We start from the raw sequence: 18662 nt of genomic DNA on the forward strand, positions 1-18662 counted from the left end.
TTGGAACGTCACATCTCAACTGGTTTGGCACTTTTACTCGAAACAGGTCTAACACTCTCACAGCATTCAAGTGCAGCACAAAATAAAGTCATAACCATTTAAGTAGAGGGCATAACTCACAGAAAACATTTCAGTTTGGATGTCAGTAAAAAAAAAAGCAATGTATAAAAGACAATGGAATTCTATCATTCAGACAATTAGAAATAACCTTAAAGTACGAAGGTACTTGACATTTTTCTATTGTATTTTGTTTTGTCAGTAAGCAATCTCTGTTCACCTTCCCAACCAGGACCACTGAGGCAAATAGAAAATAATCAAAATCATAACAAGATATCATGTGTGAATTGACACGACTGACTCTGAGGATGCAACACAAGAAACCACAAACAAATATCGGCAAAAAAATAAATAAAACAACAATTAAAATACAATCATATTTTTGCTTTAATCGCATCCAAGGATAGTTTGGGTCATGAACAATACTTTAGAGATTCTGATCTGAAATGTTGGAGAACCCGTGGTCTTAAAGGATGCAGATTTCAAATCCCTTATTGGCAAATTTACAATTATGCAGAGATTCTTACGGCACATGTTATTAATATAATCTCTATCATTTGAGAATTGGGGCAAAGCAACTGCCAAAACCTGTAATTCTGCTCTCCCTCATCAACTATTTGTATGATTTAGTCTCTTTGATCATTATATAATCTCTGCCGCTACCTACTGTGTCTCCAAAGCCCCACCGCAGTCAGCTAGAACGATGCTGCTGTTTACTCACGTCAGTCAAAGATGCAGGGAGACAATATCGCCTCAGCAACAGCCCATGTGGTACATGCATGAAAGCGTACGCCCATATGTTCACAAATACCTACACATAGCCGACTGAAAACAAACATGCTCAACGTTATAAGGCAATATCTTGGTTCATTTTGATCTCTCCTGTTTGCCCAGGGTCCTTGCTTTTGTTCTCCTCAAGGACTCATGACTCAACCAGCAGCCAAGGATAGATCGTTGTAAACACTTCACAGTTTCAAAACCTTTGAATGCTTCAAAAAAGGGTGTTATGTTCAAATATGATGCTGCTACACTGAATCACTGACAGGAGAAAAAAATGAGATGCTTGTTTGTTTTCAACCCCCTCCCCAATCTCAAGGCACCGTTATTAGATGGGGAGAGAATGGCATGCCAGTTGTCATGACTCACCTTCCTTTCAACCAATGTATCCATGGTGACGCTACCTCACAGTTTTCAGTGGCCTCCACCTTTGTTTCCATTTGCAGACTTGTTATTTCATCTTCTTCACTTCCAATAGACATTTTTATCTATGATAGTCATTACACTCTAACTTGCATTCATTACTTTTCTGCTTCTATTCACCATCTCACCTCCCGCCACACCCAAGCAATCAATTACTGTGGTTAAAACCTTTTGTTTTCAAATGGCAGGTAGTCTGCAGAGATGAGGCTGATAAGAGCTAAATGAGGAGATACAAGAGATGCGGAGGAACAAATTGTGGTGTTGTGCATGACTGGGATGGGAAAGTGGAAATGGGTGAATTAGAGAGAGTGAAGCTTAGCCTTTTTGAAAAGGGCAAATGTCCACAAAATGTTATAGGAATCCAGGAGAAAACCTGTGCAAGGGACTAAAATATTCCATTTTTAATGAGACCAGCTTTACCAGCAGAACCTCTCCAAGAATGAGCTCGCCAATTCACAGTAATCTCTTGTTTGTTTCTAAGACCTATTTTGACATTTGCTAAACATTTATCCGTCTTTACTGCTCAGCTGGATGAGAAACGAGATCTCGCAGCTATTGCTGTGTGAAAATATGGCTCCCCAAAGATCCCAGCAACAAGTTGAAAACCTCCCTTATCTATGCTTGGTTTGCACTTTCCTCAAGACACAAGAGCAACCAAAATAATTGTATAATATAAGGATAAAAAAAAGTGTTTTTTGAAAATACCTACATAACCATGTGGAAACATTTTTGTGAGGAATGCAGAACTTTGAAACATTGTCAAAACTGGTTAAATGTGACCCTTTTAGCCACTGGAAGAAGAGACGTTTATCTAAATAATTTTGACTTTACTGTAAGTCAGTGTAACCAACTCACATTTTTTAGTGAATCTTTTGTAGAAGCAGAGATGATGTCCAGAGGTCTGAAGTGAGAGCTCTTGCCTGAATAGAAAGAAATTAGAAAATAAATATTTATTATTATCTTATCTTATCTTATCTTATCTTATCTTATCTTATCTTATCTTATCTTATCTTATCTTATCTTATCTTATCTTATCTTATCTTATCTTATCTTGAACCTTTTCTACCGCATGGCAACCAGATATTCTTTTTGTAAGGATCTGTAAAAACATTTAAGAAGCATTAAAAACACTGCACAACGCTAAAATCGACGCTAGATAATACATCGGTTTTGGGATGAATAGTTTGAACATGACCAACAGAAGCAGCTTCTTTCCAGATGTTCCAATTTGCTGCTGGCTCCTCTGACAAACGTCATGGACAGATGAAAGAGTGGCATCAGTTTCTTCCCACTGACCTTTGGCAAAGACAATGCATATAAACATCAATTTCACAACGTGACATTCTGAGATACTCTTTCCATTCAATAAACTCTTTCTACTCTTTTTTCCTCTCAGTAGCCTTCTAATGTTAATGCTGTTCTTGCCTCTCCTTAACACTATCTATCCTTGCTGTTTTGCCAACTTTTTAAATAAGGCTTGATCACCTTGCTGTTGTGGCTCAATCATCTGTACTGTGTGTGTGGATGTGTGTGTCTGTGTGCTTGCTCACATGCATGTCGTTGCTGTCCTCCCCCAGCGCAATGTGTATTGGAGCACCTTCTACATGCATAGATTATATTAGTGTCTATGATAAGGGATGCAGCGTGATGCACTGACTGACGTCAGCAGAGGCAGAGACAGGATGCGTTTTCATGAAATCCTGCTGGTGATACAAGGGCGCATAATAAGAAATGAAATCTACTTGTTTGGTAAAACAAGAAAAAAGAAAGCCTGGAAAATTTGTATAGCAAATGAATATCCACAGCAGACAAAAAGTGGAAATACATATTCCTGATTCTGCACACCTGCTTGAACATGCAAGAGCAGTGTGAGCTTTGCTTACCCGAGGTATCCAGTGTTCAGGCAACTGGAGGGGCGAAGGGGTGGGGGTGTCTTCATTTGAGTTTTTTAACTTTCCCCTTTCCTCCTCTTCTTAATTTAGTCCTTCATCAAACTCGTTTGATGAAAACAGTATGTTTTTCTCATAAGATATACAGATTGTCACACTAGGTGTGAGAGTTGCACCCGGCAGCATGGCATTGCACACGACAAAAGGCTTTGTTTTCATTTTCAAACATACATATTGTAATGTAAATGCTTTTCTATTTTTGTCTGTCTCACTTCACAACTCATCCTCTCATCTTTCCATCATGAGTCTCACATCCCCCCTATTGTTTTCCAGCATCCTTCTCTGCTTTGCACCATCAGTTCCTTTTTTTTTTCATTCCCTTTGTGGTTCATCTCCAGGGTCTCTTGCCTTTACCGTCCCCGCTCCGTGTCGGCGGAGCGATGACGCTGTCCTGGCTGACTTCCAAACCCCTCATTCCCTCGCTATTCCACTCCCCCATCCCTACGCCACTCCTGATGCTATAAATACCCAGTGTCGGTGAGTCATCGCCTAGACGTATCAGTTGCCCCTCTCTTTTCTATCCACCCGCACTCCCTGCTTCTACCACACCCTCACATCTTTGCTCCAGCTCATTAGCAAATCTCACTTGTTTTCCAAACTCCACTCTGGCATTGGTATTGCATTGACCTGGCAAAGTGCGGTCAACGTCACCAGATGCAAAGGTCAGGGTGATATAGTAGCATCAACAACATCAGCAACAGCAACGACAACAACAATAATACAAATGGATGGGAGAATCTGTCAACTCCAATGAAAAGCACTAAATTGTCCTGCTTGATATTTTCAGGTATCAAAATAATCAGATGGAAAAGTAATGTGCATGTGAAATAAATGTTCTAACATTTTTTGTGCTACAGCTACAGTTAAAACTGCATTTCTGCGCATTTTCAGCATGCTGATTACCCAGGATGAGATTGAAATATAGCATCTGTTCATTATTCTAAAAAGTATGATGCAAAAAGCAAAGAGAATCAGAGTTTTACCACAAAACAGGCAACTCAGCTTATCCATATTTATTATATTCCATGTTTATAATCCACCCATCTATTTCCTTTCTGTATCTCTGTGTATGTTAGATATTTCCTTGGCAGAGCATTCCCTGAACTCATGACGCCCACCTCTCCAGACTTGTGGCAGCTCTGCATTAGCCAGTATGGCTAACCGGCTAAGACTGGATGAAACAGAGAAAAGTTTTTGCGCACTTCTGAGTCATAAATAGACAGGAAGAGGGAGTGAGCAAGGGGCCAAAAGATCCAGAGTTGGAGAATAAAAAATAGTGTTTGGGAGCAAACTTTTGGAACAAAGTGTTTGGGAGCAAAAAAAAACAAAAACAACAAAACACTATAAACCATGGGTTCAATGCAGAAGATGTCCCTTTCTAGTTTTCTGCTGCTGTGAGCTGCTGCTGTTTTTGTGGTAGATTCATTTTGCTGTGGGTGTGTGTGTCAGTATCAGTGGGCTAATGAAGGGTGCATTATACCTCTGACTCACTCACTGGTCCCACAGGGTTGCATAGAGGAAATAGATGATGTCTTAGAGGAGTCTCTGCCTTCTCTCAACCATCTTCAAGTTGTTGTTGTTGTTGGTCACTTTGATTAAAATGCAAACATCCACACTCTTTGACGGTTTGTTTGGTGGATTTGTGGTCATGTGCAATAAATGTTGATGCAATAAAACCAACCCTTAGAAAAGGAATTGTTTTTGAAAGTCATGCCTCTTAATGTGGAAATGTAGCTAGAAATATGCAGACTGTATATAAACATAAATAAGCAATTTTGGAGAAATAGCCTTAACATACATATACCTATACATACAAATTAAAAATATATATAGATAGTGATATAAATATCATATTTATAAATATTATATATATATATATACATATGTATATATATATAGATAGATAGATAGATAGATAGATAGATAGATAGATAGATAGAGATAGATAAAGATAGATATAGATATAGATATAGATATATAGGTTTTTTTTTTTTTTTAATGTGGGACAAACAATAGAAGGCAATATTTGCACGGTCAAGACTTATCCCCAAAAATAAGTTATGATCAAATTTTAAATTAAGTTAGATTATACATTTAGGTTAAGACCGGGATATAGTGGGTGATTGATATGGTTCCCAAAGCTATTCACTTCTCTAAGGAACAACTTTTCTTAAAGTAAAACAAAGCTGTAAAACTCCAGTAGTCTGAGTAGACTGCAGATACATTCACGGTTAATACCTCCTCTTCATGCCTTGACTTTTCCCAGATGAGCCACTGAGATTAGTGTCCAAGGGACATGAATTATTGGTGGTGATTGTCTTCAAACAAAACGTGGCAGTCCCAAAAGTAGTTGTTTCATTTGTGACAATAAATCTTAGCACATAAAGCAAATTTTAACCATTTGTTTATTTTAACCAACTGAGAAATTGATATCTTCATTAGGGTGATACTGTTACACTTTATTAATCATCCTAAATTCAAATTATTTGATAGGGCTTCTACTTTGGTTGGTCTACAGTATTCTTTACAAAATAGAAAATTAAATTACTGAAAAACTGTGAGGATTTACCAAATTACTGGGTGTCTGATGAAAATCCTTTGGTTTGTAGTTTTTCAATGGTGAAGTAGTCACTTTATCCTTCATTAGATGTTTTGGAGATAGAGTTAAAGGGGCCAGACTGAGATAGGTCGGACATGCACAGAGGGAGGATAGGGACAATTTGGGTGGAGGGATGCCGAGGTCGGAACTACCAGCCAGGAGGACTAGAGGAAGATGGAAGAGAAGATTTATGGATGGAGAGAAAAGAGGACATGAAGTTTGTTGTGTGAGAGAAGAGGATGCTAAAGATAGGGTTAGATGAATGCAAGTGACCTTTGGGAAGTAAACAGCCTGGAAGGGAGACAGGAGGGTTTTGTTTCCCCCTCAACATATTCACTTTCAAAATTGTGAAAATAGTAATTAATTACTGTGATTGACTGGCGACCAGTACAGGGTGTAGCCCGCCTCTCGCCTGATGACACCTGGGATAGGCTCCACCATCCCCTGTGACCCTGAGTGCAGGATAAGCGGAAAAGATGGATGGATAGACGGATGGATGGGGGCCATTAATTAAGGATAGTAAATGGCAAGGGATTGATCAATCTTAAAGCGACATTAAATCCACTGACAGCTGAAATTCAAAATAATACAAGCATCAGGTTGATATGTGGATTTCCTCATGGCAAAGGCGAATGAAAAAAACAGGCTGAACAGATTTCTCCCCTTAATAAGTTAAATGTGGCTAAACAGCTTGAGAACCAGCATTTTCATATGAGAAAATAAAAATCTTCTTTACTACCTCTGATTGGAGGATGGCTCCCAGAACGGTATGTTCTGCTTGCATCAATGCGCCAGGCACTCGTTCACAAACCACATTCACTCCAACACACACACACACACACACACACATACGCACACACACTGCCCTTTGTTGCCATAGAAACACTAGTTTCAGGATGATTCTAATCAAGCTGCTGAACCAGTCAGTCACACATTGCACCTCACACAATGTGTCTGACAGCTAAACATACAGTACACACACAAACCAAAAACACACAAGGAACACAGGAAATGACAACACAAAGTTTTATTCATTACAGAATTTTCAAGGCCAAATCACAAATAAATAAAGGAGACACTTGCAACGGCCCATTCAATGGGGCCATGAAATCACGCAAAACAAGAAAACCCTCCCAAAAACTGGTCAGTAACAAAGATTATGATTAAATATATGAACAGGATGCTTTTTGTACATTTATTGGTAGCTTTAATGAACTTTGATCACAAGCAACTCAATGCTCAACTTATGTACAATACAAATGAAAAGAACAGGGGTGGTGAAATTCTTTTTTGGCACCACCTACTGACTTTGACTGTTAGTGCCAAAGGATGTTGTGAGTAAGACACTGCATGAGTGCTATCAACAAAACGCCGGGAGTGCTTTACATTCCAAAGACCTCTGATGACAGCTCATGAGTGTCAGAAGGCAACTGGCTGCCTCTAGTCAGGCACAGAGGAAAAGCAGCAAACAGCACAGGAAGCTACTGACTTTTCACAGAAATGTCAGAAAGAAGAGCTACTAAACAAGAATGGAAAGTTTGGATTTACATGTTCAAAATAACCATTCAGGATTAAGCTATTAGATTTTAATGATGCAGCGTTAGTTTAACTAACTTCAATTTTAATGCTCTATTTTCAAAGAACAAGCAAGCATCTGCATTCCAAGAGGGAGGTTGCAGAAAAGAGGTCGCCCTAAGAAACTCTGATGATGCACTACTTAGCCCTCAATCTATAAACCCAATAAAAAGAGAGAATGAGTGAAACAAGAGTCACCTGTACTGAGGCCATACAGATGAATACCACCACCAGTTCTAGATTAATTTATGTATGTTATAAAATAAATTGTAAGAGCTATTAACCCTTTATTCACATTGCACTTATAAAATCATACATAGGAAAAAATTCAAAGATTAAGAGATATTACTTGCACTCAATGTTTCAAATTTACATGTTAGTGAGCTTACAATATGTTCTCACAATTAAATAAGGAGTGTATTCATACATTAAATGTCCTTATTTGTTTCATTGGAGTTTGGTTATGTATGTCTCTTTGCCTCTCAAATATACAATTTAATTTCAAGTGGTTTGTAGTGGCTGCACACATGTGATTTCTAAAATTTCCTTTCAGTGTCTCTCTACCGTTCTCATCTTCATTCCTACATGTATCCCTACGTTCATATTCCTACAGGATATCTATAAAACATGGGGACGTAAAAAACATTATACACTGTGGCAGGGCTGCTGTCTGTGCGCTTTCCTTCAAACATAAATTTAATTTAAGATTTGAATATAAATAATGCACATTCATTTGTATTCCATATTCACAAGTACAAAAAGATAAAATAGCTAGGACTATAGCAAAAATAAAAACGTGTAGTCGCCGCAAAAAGTAAATGGGAGAGCAACAAATGAAAGGCTAACTATGAGACTATTTTTCAACGACAGACTCAATTCTCTTGGCGATTTTCATGCGGTTCATTAGTTATGACTGGAGTAATATGTGGTAGATGAGGTAGGACTACTGTATATTGATATTCAAAGAAAGTTACCAGTAAATTGGGGAATAAATTGAAAAGTGAGGAGACGAAAAAAACTCCCCATTTAAATCCCTTTCCTACTGATGAAAGCATACATCCCTGGGACAAAGATAGATAATGCTGGGCTTACATCACGACTTTTTACTGCCACAGTAAGTTGTACAAGGACTAGAATAAGTCAAAAGTTCATTTTGTGTCCTCTCAATCATTTGGGCTTTGGTGGTTGTAAGGGGACAAAAAAGACAGCAAATCTTTGTTTCCAAAGCTCATTAAAGTAAATTAAGCAAAAATCATGGCCGTAAAAAAATGTGATTCGAGTAAAAAAGAAAACAAGCATTAACAGTAAGAAAAAAAGTATTTTCAAACATCTGTTAGCTCCATCTCTCATGGCTTTGCAACACTGAATTGTTCCACAAAAAAATACACCTCAAATGTGTTTTCAGAGCTGACAAACCAAGGGTGACGGAGAAATGGCAACAAACGTAGAAAAACAGTTTATTGATGGAGATCCCTGCATAGAATCTGACCTGAATGTTACTTAAAGCCAAGGAGAGATCCCTTTTTCAGGCACCTCTACTGCTACCCCATTTCCCTGCCAGGTAAGTAGACAAGATCGTTCTGCACTGTTGGTAGGCTCCAAACAGAGGAGAAGAGGAAAATGGAGAACAGCAACACAGAGGGTGCACTGACATTGATCTAGATATGCCTTTCTTTACTTTTATTTCACTTCAAGTGATGCAGATGTCCGACTTCATGTGTTGCCTTGGTTGTTGTGGCAACTCAAAGGGCGAAATGCATCATAGAGGGACAGAGAGTTACGATGCACCATCTGGCTGGTTCAGTTGTCTGTGAGGGGCCTTCTGCCTTTTAGTCTTAATTTTTCCCTCCATTGATCAAAGCTGTTTGTAAGGAAGCCAAAGAGGAAGTACATGGGTTGCTTTGAGTGTTTGTATCAATGTACTAGTATTTTTGTTTCAATTATGGGTGCCTTAAGTTTAACACCTCTCAAGGCAGTCCAAGTAGTGGCTTCCTAGCTCCTTGTGTATCTTAGCAGAATGTATGTTTTCACATGTTTCTTGGGAGTGTGCTATTTTCCACCATACATTCTCTCAATGTCTTCTTGGTAGTGAGTTTTCAGCTCCTTGCGTTTCAATTTGAATGCATCAGTGACCAAACCAGTCTCTGGTGTCCAGGGTTCAGCACTCAAACGGATTTTCTTAGGGATCTCAAACCGCTCCAGTTTTGCTGGATGAAATAGAGCAAAAACAAGTCAGTGAAGGCTATAAATCACCAGCAGTATCAAACTTTAATCAAGTAACTATTCTGATGACATAACACACACATGAAGGAAGAGGATGGAAAGGCTTTGGTACCTACATGAGATAGCAGCATCAGTGATGATGCGGAGAACCTCGTCTTCCATCTTGGAGTTGTTGCAGATCTCCTCCCAGGTGCCCCTCACCTGCATCTGCTTGGCCAGCACTGTCAGCTGTTTCTGGTTAGGCACTACAAAGCTGATCACGTATGACTGGTCGCTACAAGTGAACAGAGAAAAGTTTTAATGTTACACTGTCGCATAGAATTCAAAGAGAGAACATTGTGAAAGTTAATATGTTGAAATAAAATCCCATAATTTCATTTGAAGTAGCATACTGAGCAAAGTTAACTTCGGCATGTTAATTAGTCTTAGGACAAGAGACAGAGATATAAAGTCAAACATGCCAATTTTCTTTTGGCTCAAGGCTGAAAAATAAAAAGTGTCAAGTGTAAAGACAAGCCAAATACTTTAACTTGAAAGAACACTGGCCAAATATGATTCTGATCCATTGTGTTGATGACTTTACCTGTTTGCATAGGCACAGATGTTGTCTATGAGTGGACAGTTCTTCAGAACTGCTTCTACTTTTCCAAGAGAAACGTACTCGCCTGCCTGCAATTTCACCAGGTCCTTCTTACGATCTATCGGGGGAAAAAAAAAACACCAAAGCTCTAGTTATTTGTTGCGTACAGTCATGAAAAATAATGGTGAAAAAACACACCCCAGCCTGCAAATTTTTTCTTCAAATATGACACCTTGTAACAGGATTTACAGAAATCCAAGTACATATATCGGTACATTTTGTATTTTATGATTATCTGTAAGAAGAGATTCAATTCTATTGTACATTTTGCTCTATCTGTTGCTAAATATTTGCTGTATTGACAAATCAGAATTATAAGAGCATTCTACTAATTACCAGCACATTTTACAGGAGCAAGAAAATATAGCTGCACTGTATATCTGGCCATCACCAGCAGCCACAATGTGTCTTATTAATACATGCTCCGCTGATAAAAAAACGGACAGGGAAGCCCACAAGAGCTGAAGAGCGAGGTCTTGAGTCTCCTGTAATTTTGCTAGAATTGCACCAGTGGAGATAATATTAATTACACTTTTCAAAAGGGAAATCCTTACCGATAATCTTAAGGCACCCATCTGGGTGGAACTCGCCAATGTCTCCTGTGCAAAACCACCTTTGGCCTTTCTCATCCACGAAAAAGTCCTCACGATTCTTTTGCTCATTTTTGTAGTAACCCATCGTTACGTTTGGCCCGCCGATCAGAATTTCCCCACGTGGATTGGGCTTGTCTGTGCTATAGTAGCTGCCTAAAGGAGTGCAGACATCCAACATGAGAGTGAGGCTGAGTGGGTGATTGTTAGCTTTCAAAGCTTACATTGTGACATGTTCTCTCTTTCACTGCTTTTTACCATTAGACTTACCCTCTTCCCAGTCCTTGAGTGTAATTTCTGAGCAAACAAGCGGAGCCCCGACCCGACCGGTGCTGTAGTCCCACGCTGAAAAACACCAGCAAAGATTTCAGTTTTGACTAATTAACAAAAACCATCGCTCCAACGAACTTCCTCAGTTTCTCAAAGAGCAGCAAAAATTGCTTTAGATTTGCATTACCCTCACTGATGGTGCCAGCTCCACAGGTCTCTGTCAGACCGTAGCCTTGTCCCACGGGGCAGCACAGACAGATGTTCATGAAGCGTTGCGTGGCAGCAGAAAGCGGAGCTCCACCGGAAAGCAGAACGCGCGTGTTTCCCCCGAGCAGCGCACGCACTCGTTTGAATACGAGACTAAGAGGGTAGACAAAAAAAAAAATAACAACACATGACACATGTACACATGGTGCTTTAGAATATTACAAGGTTAGAGGGGAATCTATAAAGCTCCAGGATACTGTCTGGTTCCGGAGAATGCTCTGTGAAAACACCATCTGAAAATCAATACAGTGCAATGACTCACATGGAGAATAGCTCCCCAATCGAGTGCTGGATAGAATTTAGTTTAGATGCAGCGTTAAATTTTAAGTGAATGTCTTCTCTAGGCGTAATTAAGACGAAGCAATTGTGAACAAGACATTCTAACTTGTGTTGACTGTGTTACCTGTCACAAAGAGGTGTGCTGTAGCCCTTTGAAATCTGCTCCATCTTGTAGTTGTAAGCGAGCACAAAGAGCGTCTTCTGGAATTTGCTCATCTCCTCCACCTTTGTCATCACATTCTTATAGATTCGATCCATGATCTCCTACAAACCAAGTGGGCAACTCTCAGTTTACTGTGGGATACTTTGTGACTGGTGACTGGAAATTACTGGTTTTGGAGTCCATGTACTGGTATATTATATACAGGTACTAAACAAGTATACCAATCTTTTAAAGGCTATTATAGGTTGATATAATGATGATGCTGTGTTTAATCTAGGTTTGATGAATAATGTGGGTTTGTGCAATGTATATGAAAAACTTACAGGTACAGCAGCCATGAGAGTAGGTTTCAGTACACTAGTATCCCCTTTACTGCCTTTTTTTATCTTGGTGGACTTTAAAGACAAAAGCGAGAAAACAGTTCAACTCTGACATTTTTAATTATCACATTGACCTCACAAAGTGAGCACAAGCATGTTCAATCAATTCTGAAACTGAAGCCAAGTAAACACATTCGCAATAAATATTCTTGAATCTTTAATGAATATCAGTAAAAGCACACTATTTGGCAGCAATCCACAAATGTTCTGTTAGGACTGTTACGATCATAATACCTCAGTCTGAGATACTTAGGCTTACAGTCTGTGTAATCAATAGGACAGTTAAGCAAACAGAGAACACATGCCATTATAATCATGCTCGACACAGTGTACGTGTTTGTGTGTATTCATACACTGACCTGGTCTGCAAGAGTCTGAGGGGAGGAATATCCAATGCGGCAACCATGAGAGATGCACACAAGCTCAGCACTGAGCTCTAAAACGTGGGCCAGTGGCAGGTAGCCAATGTAAGTGTCTGTTTCACTGCAAATACAGACAAGTTAGCATATTACCGAATTTGAAAGAAAATCTGTAAATGCACTTGAATGAAGTTTTAAGAGTGCAGCTCGTATTTTAGAGGGCTATAATATATTACATATTTTCATTTTTGACATGCAGTTAAGGGTTAAAAAGAGAATAAGACAGTAACTGAATGTTACAAGAGAAAGACAAGTGACATTTGAGTTTCGCATAGATTTACTTGAGATTTGGAATTCGTTCAGCCATGCCAGTGATGCCAGCAATGATGTTGCCATGAGAGATCATGACACCCTTTGGGATCCCTGTGGAGCCGCTGGTATACATGATGACAGCAATGTCTTTGGACTCTGGCTGTCTGCGGTCCAGTGCTATTGCACAGACGCAAAGAGGAATTTTTAGACAGGATTAAGACAAATGCCTTAATAAACATTTCAAATGTAATATTATGATATGTCCCATTGCTACTGAAACACAGAAATTATAAATTGAGAATATTCTGAGTGAAAATGAGAAGGATCAAAAGTAAATACCTGCAAGATGGAGATATGGTGCTCGTTTAAATGATATGGTAAGAGTATTTTGGTAAGAGTATTTTGTTAAAGTATATCACCATTCTACATCCTGTCAGATCAAGGACAAAGATAACGAGAGGCTTGGTGCTTCACGATAGGTGATTTGAACTCTTACTGCCTGATGCAGAGTACATCACTCCAATTTTTCATCAGGGCGTTAGCTTTGAATTAAGCCCCTGTCAGTGTACTTCCACTTCTCAGACAAAATTAAAAACCTTTTTAATTACATTTCACCAATACTCACAATTATCACAGTTGGATCCCATCTCTTTCACAGTTTCCATGCTATACACTGTGATGCCTCTTGGGATGTCGGGCCATCCTGATGGCTTTCTGTCCACTACAATAATATGCTGCAGCCTTGGTACCTCGCAAAGTATATTCTGAGACATTGAAATGATAGGAAGTAGTTATCACTGGAGGTTTTGTGAAAAAATGTGTCCACAAAAAAATGATCTATTTACATGCAGTAAAGAACAAATGGTTGAGTGTAATATTAATCAATTTATACTAAGAAATTAAGGAGATGATAATGTAAAAAAAATACTTAAAGGTACCTTCAGGCGGCTATGAAGCAGGTCCTTACTCGTAATGATATGTGTGACTCCTGTCTCATTCAGGCCATGGGCAATTGCCGTGGGTCCAAGGGTGGAATACAGTGTGACAACTTAAATTAAAACAACAATCAACAAATTAAAACAAGAAAACCAGAATACCATCATATGATCTTACGTTTTCGGTCTCACAACAAAAGTCTGTCCTTTCACTTACGTGGGAAGTTGTACATGAAGCAGGCCTGTGCTGTGAGAATCCACTCAGCTCTTGTCTCACAGAAGATGGCAATGTTACACTGAGGTTTCTGGCCCAGAGCTGCTAGACCACCACCAAAACATTTTGCTGCTTGGTAGGCCTCCGCATATGACAGCCAGTTATAGTTCCCCAGAATTACCTAAACAAAAAAATGTGCAAAAATGCTTATTTGCCATGGTAATGCTTATCTACATATCTACATGTGAAAATACACAACTTGTGAATCAGCATTTATATTCTGCGATTTCTATTACACATAAATCTATCCGCAACAACAAAAAACACATGTAAGAAATGACAAATATCCATGTAAATGGTCTAAATGAGAACATTAAATGTTAAAACAGAATCCATTTTGCAGAGCTTAAATCCAGCTACCAAAAGAATTTGAGTGGTAAAAGAGACTCTCAACCAATCACTCCGAGTCAGGTAGTGCCACCTGCAGGGCTTTTACAGGTATGCAGGAGTTAATGAGGAGGCTCATTTTATCATTCTTCCACCCACTATCCTCATACTGTGCAGTGCTTGAAAATGCTGTCAGCCATGGTGGACACAATCAGAGTTACTGTTATGCAAAAAATTTAGTTAGCTCAGATATGTGTTTTGATAGCTGAGACACTGCATTAAAAAAAATAGAGGGAGACCGAGATGCAACTACCACTGCAAACAGTACCTCACCCCAAACTCTTATGATAGATACTACATTATACTGTAAGATCCATACATTACCTAAGAGAGGCATGACCAAAGTCCAGCCTGCAGGCCAAATGTAGCCCATGCTCAGACTTACACTTGCCCGCAGACTGTCATAAAATCGATAAAATCTAATTCGGTCTGGCAGCCTATTTTCACATTCTTTTAATTCAGAAGTTTATGGTGAGCATTTAATACTGAATAATATGTAATGTTTTAAATGAACCTAAATATGTTAAATCTTTCTGAAAGTTTTTTTTTTTTTTCCCAGACAGACGTTTTCCTCATTTTATGTGGTATTCAAATAGGAAAGACAGAGTGATTTTGGTAAAAAACTTTAGATTTGTGTTCTACGTTAAGACATAAAAAGTATGCCATTTGCAATAAAAAACACCCTGACACCCCTGAACTAAGAGATGAAAAAAACTGTTCAAAATGAGTTTAAATTCTACAGCTCAAGGAAAGAAAAGATTGTTTGTAAGTTTGTTCCTGGCACCATAAAAACAGCAAGTCTCACGAAAATCAGACGATTATTTTGGTAAAGGTCTACAATACTGACAAGCAAATACATGGCATATGACCCAAAATCCTTGGTGGGGATTATAACAATTAAAGAAAGTAATAAATGAGCCACTGCATATTTGCTAAAGAAGTACAAAAAAAGGTTAATTTCTTTCACCTTCTTAAAAACTTTGCCATTGGGTTGGAGAACATCCTCTTCACTGAGTACCTCCCTTGTGCCAAGACAGTCTCTTTGTGGGAACTTCCTGGCAGCATCTTCAAACATTTTGTCCAGGGTGTCAACCCCAGGGTGCAGCCACGCAACAAGTTTTTCCTGACTGTTGATGGCTCGGTAAGGCCCTGCTGGGTGTCCACTAACTGAACGTGCTTTTATCCGACGAGAACGTTCCAAGCTGGAGCCAGCTCCAGAGAAGAAGTACCATGGTATGAAGGTGATGACAGAGTAGACCCAGACCACAGAGCGGAAGACCTGCAGAAGCAGGGGGTTGATGTCTTCCTTTAACTTCATCTCTCAGGATAATGGGACTGCAGACCAGAAAAGAATTTGTCACTGCTCTGCAAATAATTTGACTTGCTGTTAAGTGTTGCAGGCAGCAGATCCTTTGTGCAGTGTGTCAGAAGTCCTGCAACACAAAAACAAAAGAAGCGCTCTTAATTACCACAGTTTGCTGAATCAATTTAACAGCAGCAAAAGTGATTAAGTAGAAAGAAATCAGCCTCTTGGTAAATAAGTCTTTGTTTGCCTGAAGTGGGTCCCTGGCTATTCTTAGACAATTTCTCAGTCAGAGCTGTTTAACCTCACCAGATAAGCAGCCAGACTACAGTCTTATAGAGAAACCACAATGTTGAAGAATTTTGGACCAGCCCATATAATTTAACTCTGTGAAACGTAGTTACACTACAACTGCTGAAATCTCAAATACAGTAAAGTTTACTTAAACTCCTTAAACAAAGAACACAGTCAACCCTCCGCCTTTTTTTACTTCGCTAAGGAACGTTGCATCAAGATAAATAATTTATTTAAATACAAATATATTTGCAAGTATATGAATGCATTTTCATATAAATGCATAATTAAATCAACACATAATAAATAAGACAGATGAACGGACAGACAAACAGACAGGCAGACAGATAGTCTAAAGCATGTAGAAGAATCAAAGAGTGTCATCCTTGATTGTGGCTCCATTATGTATGATCCCACATTTGAAAGACTTTCTTCCCACACCTCTCATAACACAGCAGCACATACAGAAATTAGAAAACCTTTTCCTCAAAGATAAATAGCTGTTCAGACGCTAATATGTGAAAAATGTTTACTGGTTTACTGCTGTAGCAGGGAGGAACAGCTACTCCATGGATATTCTTTCCAAAAGGCTTACTATTCAGTGTCTGGCTTGCCTCTTTTTGCCTTAATGCATTGTGGTACCATCTGTTGTCAATAAAATCATTAAATCTAATTCCTCACACTTGTGGATTTATTCCTATTTGTCCAAAGCATCTGAAAGCGGATGTTTGCAACAACTGGTAGCAGACAGTCTGTGAATGCTCTCAGTCATAGAAGTCTATAGTAGTCAAATGTTATTGTGGGAACTGGACTTTGTTTAGTTTGTTGAAGACATTTTATCTCTCATTCAATATGCTTTGTTTCTGGGGTGAAACGTCTGGGGTGCAACGTCCTCAAGAAACTAAACAAAGTCCAGTTGCCACAATACCCCCTCAGTAGCTAACTGACTGTTCATTTATCTTAACAAAAGTCAGACAGATTAATAATTTCTCTAACAGTTTCTGTTGTCTGGACTCCCTCTCTATCCACATTGTACCCCCCTGGCATCCTATCTAAGGGGGGGGTGAAATCATGTCACCAAGACATGGAACGACCATGCATTCAGCAGTAAATCACATTCATATATGAGGAAGGAGTTTCTACAGTACATGAAGGCTTTCAGTGACTGATAAAGCTCATTGAAAAAGTATAAATATAGGTTTGGTATGATGCAGAGGCAGCTTGGTTTCATTCATAGACATCCTCCTCGCTTATCATTCTTAATCAAAAAATAAATGTTTTAATGCTAACAAAAGTATAAATACAACTTTTTATTAGATCTCAGGGGAAAAAATATCCACATTACAACCTTCACAGTGCATTATCTCAAAGCCCTCACAGTGAAAACAGAGCTACTCAGTCCTATTTTAATTTGAACAGTTGGAAGGCAGATTTATTCATTGTGTAGTTTGTTAAATGACTGGGGCACACCCATTCCACACCCATTCTGTGCCACTGCCTTCTTGAAACCTGATTTAGCGCATGATCAATAGATCTGGATAAACAATTAATTCTTGACATGAAAATGAGTGTATCACAATTGGCATGGCATACGTCTCCATTTTTGGCAACTTTTAATATGTCGAGTAACCATTTTTTAGTAACAGAAAATGTGCGATTAGCAATCAGTCCCACCTACAGTCTAACCTCAAGCAGCATGTCTACACACCAGGAATCTTTGACACATTAATTCCTTAGATATCTACGACTGTTAAATAATGAATTTTGGGGCCATCAGTGCGAATAAGTGGATACATTTCAACAGCATTTCACAGCCACCCAAAAAATATCACAATGAAACATAATATTTTTATTAATCGTTCAAACTACAATTCCACTTCTGAGGATTAGGACAAGTGGCACCCATATTTCTTCATATTACTTATCATATGTAATATATTAAGACATTTTTACATGGTAACGCTTTCATTGTATATTATCACGTATCTGGAACATCTTGGATCTATTATATTATACATGTACCTTCGGAATTGTGTAGTTTAAACTGCTACCATCCTATCCTCACAGACAGCACAGATCATTGTACAATTACATGTACGAATTGTAAATTAAAACAGAACTGCACATATGTATATTGTGCATATAGTACTTAGGAAGATTAAAGTATTGCGAGAAAATGTATGCATTTCTTTTTTTTATCTGCACTGCGTGTGAAGCTACCCACTAGCAGCACGATTGGCAGCTAACAGGCAGGTTACTAGCAAGGCGGAGAGCCTTTCTTTTAGAGTTCGTCTGAGAAAACCGCCGTCGCTGGAATTACTGTTTCTTAATTTTAAAGATAACATTGCAATCTGAATACAACAACATGGTGTGTTGTGAATAATGGGCATCAGTACTGCGTTGCCGGCCCGTATGCTAGCAATCAGTTCTTGTTATCAACATCTGCAATACGCGAATCATCCTCACCTTTTCTCGGCCGTTAGGGCCTGGGTTGTTGCGGGACCGGGCCGAGTATGTTTATCCTTGTAACCAAAGCTTTGACATTATATTAATGTAACATATTAACCCACTGTGTATGATTATTATACTGTAATAATGTAAAGCGA

At 38.8% G+C, this 18662-nt stretch overlaps 1 protein-coding gene across 1 annotated transcript; it reads right to left on the reverse strand.

Moving 5' to 3' along the window:
- Nucleotides 1-6817: 6817 nt before the first annotated feature.
- acsl3b (acyl-CoA synthetase long chain family member 3b) lies at nt 6818-18662 on the reverse strand. Its single transcript, XM_086172974.1, has 15 exons — nt 18523-18662; nt 15427-15892; nt 14016-14193; nt 13802-13911; nt 13489-13627; nt 12893-13040; nt 12552-12675; nt 12136-12207; nt 11774-11913; nt 11291-11463; nt 11104-11178; nt 10798-10989; nt 10187-10301; nt 9720-9877; nt 6818-9587 (listed from the first exon to the last, which is right to left on the reverse strand). Exons 2-15 carry the CDS (start codon nt 15775-15777, stop codon nt 9430-9432), a joined length of 2133 nt encoding a protein of 710 aa, XP_086029100.1. The 5' UTR covers nt 15778-15892; nt 18523-18662; the 3' UTR covers nt 6818-9429.

Source organism: Fistularia commersonii, chromosome 25 (assembly GCF_037954325.1).
Source record: "Fistularia commersonii isolate RoL2024-O1a breed Wild chromosome 25, RoL_Fcom_v1.0, whole genome shotgun sequence".
NCBI classification, from domain to species: domain Eukaryota; kingdom Metazoa; phylum Chordata; class Actinopteri; order Syngnathiformes; family Fistulariidae; genus Fistularia; species Fistularia commersonii.

Bases quoted from the DNA above. Each gene is read 5' to 3' on its own strand.
- acsl3b (XM_086172974.1), bottom strand. From the start codon at position 15,777: ATGAAGTTAAAGGAAGACATCAACCCCCTGCTTCTGCAGGTCTTCCGC. The intron at 12,676-12,892 runs GTAAATCTATGC...CTGTATTTGCAG, and splicing joins GAACGAATTCCAAATCTCAA to TGAAACAGACACTTACATTG. The intron at 11,464-11,773 runs GTAACACAGTCA...CTACCCTCTTAG, and splicing joins AGCACACCTCTTTGTGACAG to TCTCGTATTCAAACGAGTGC.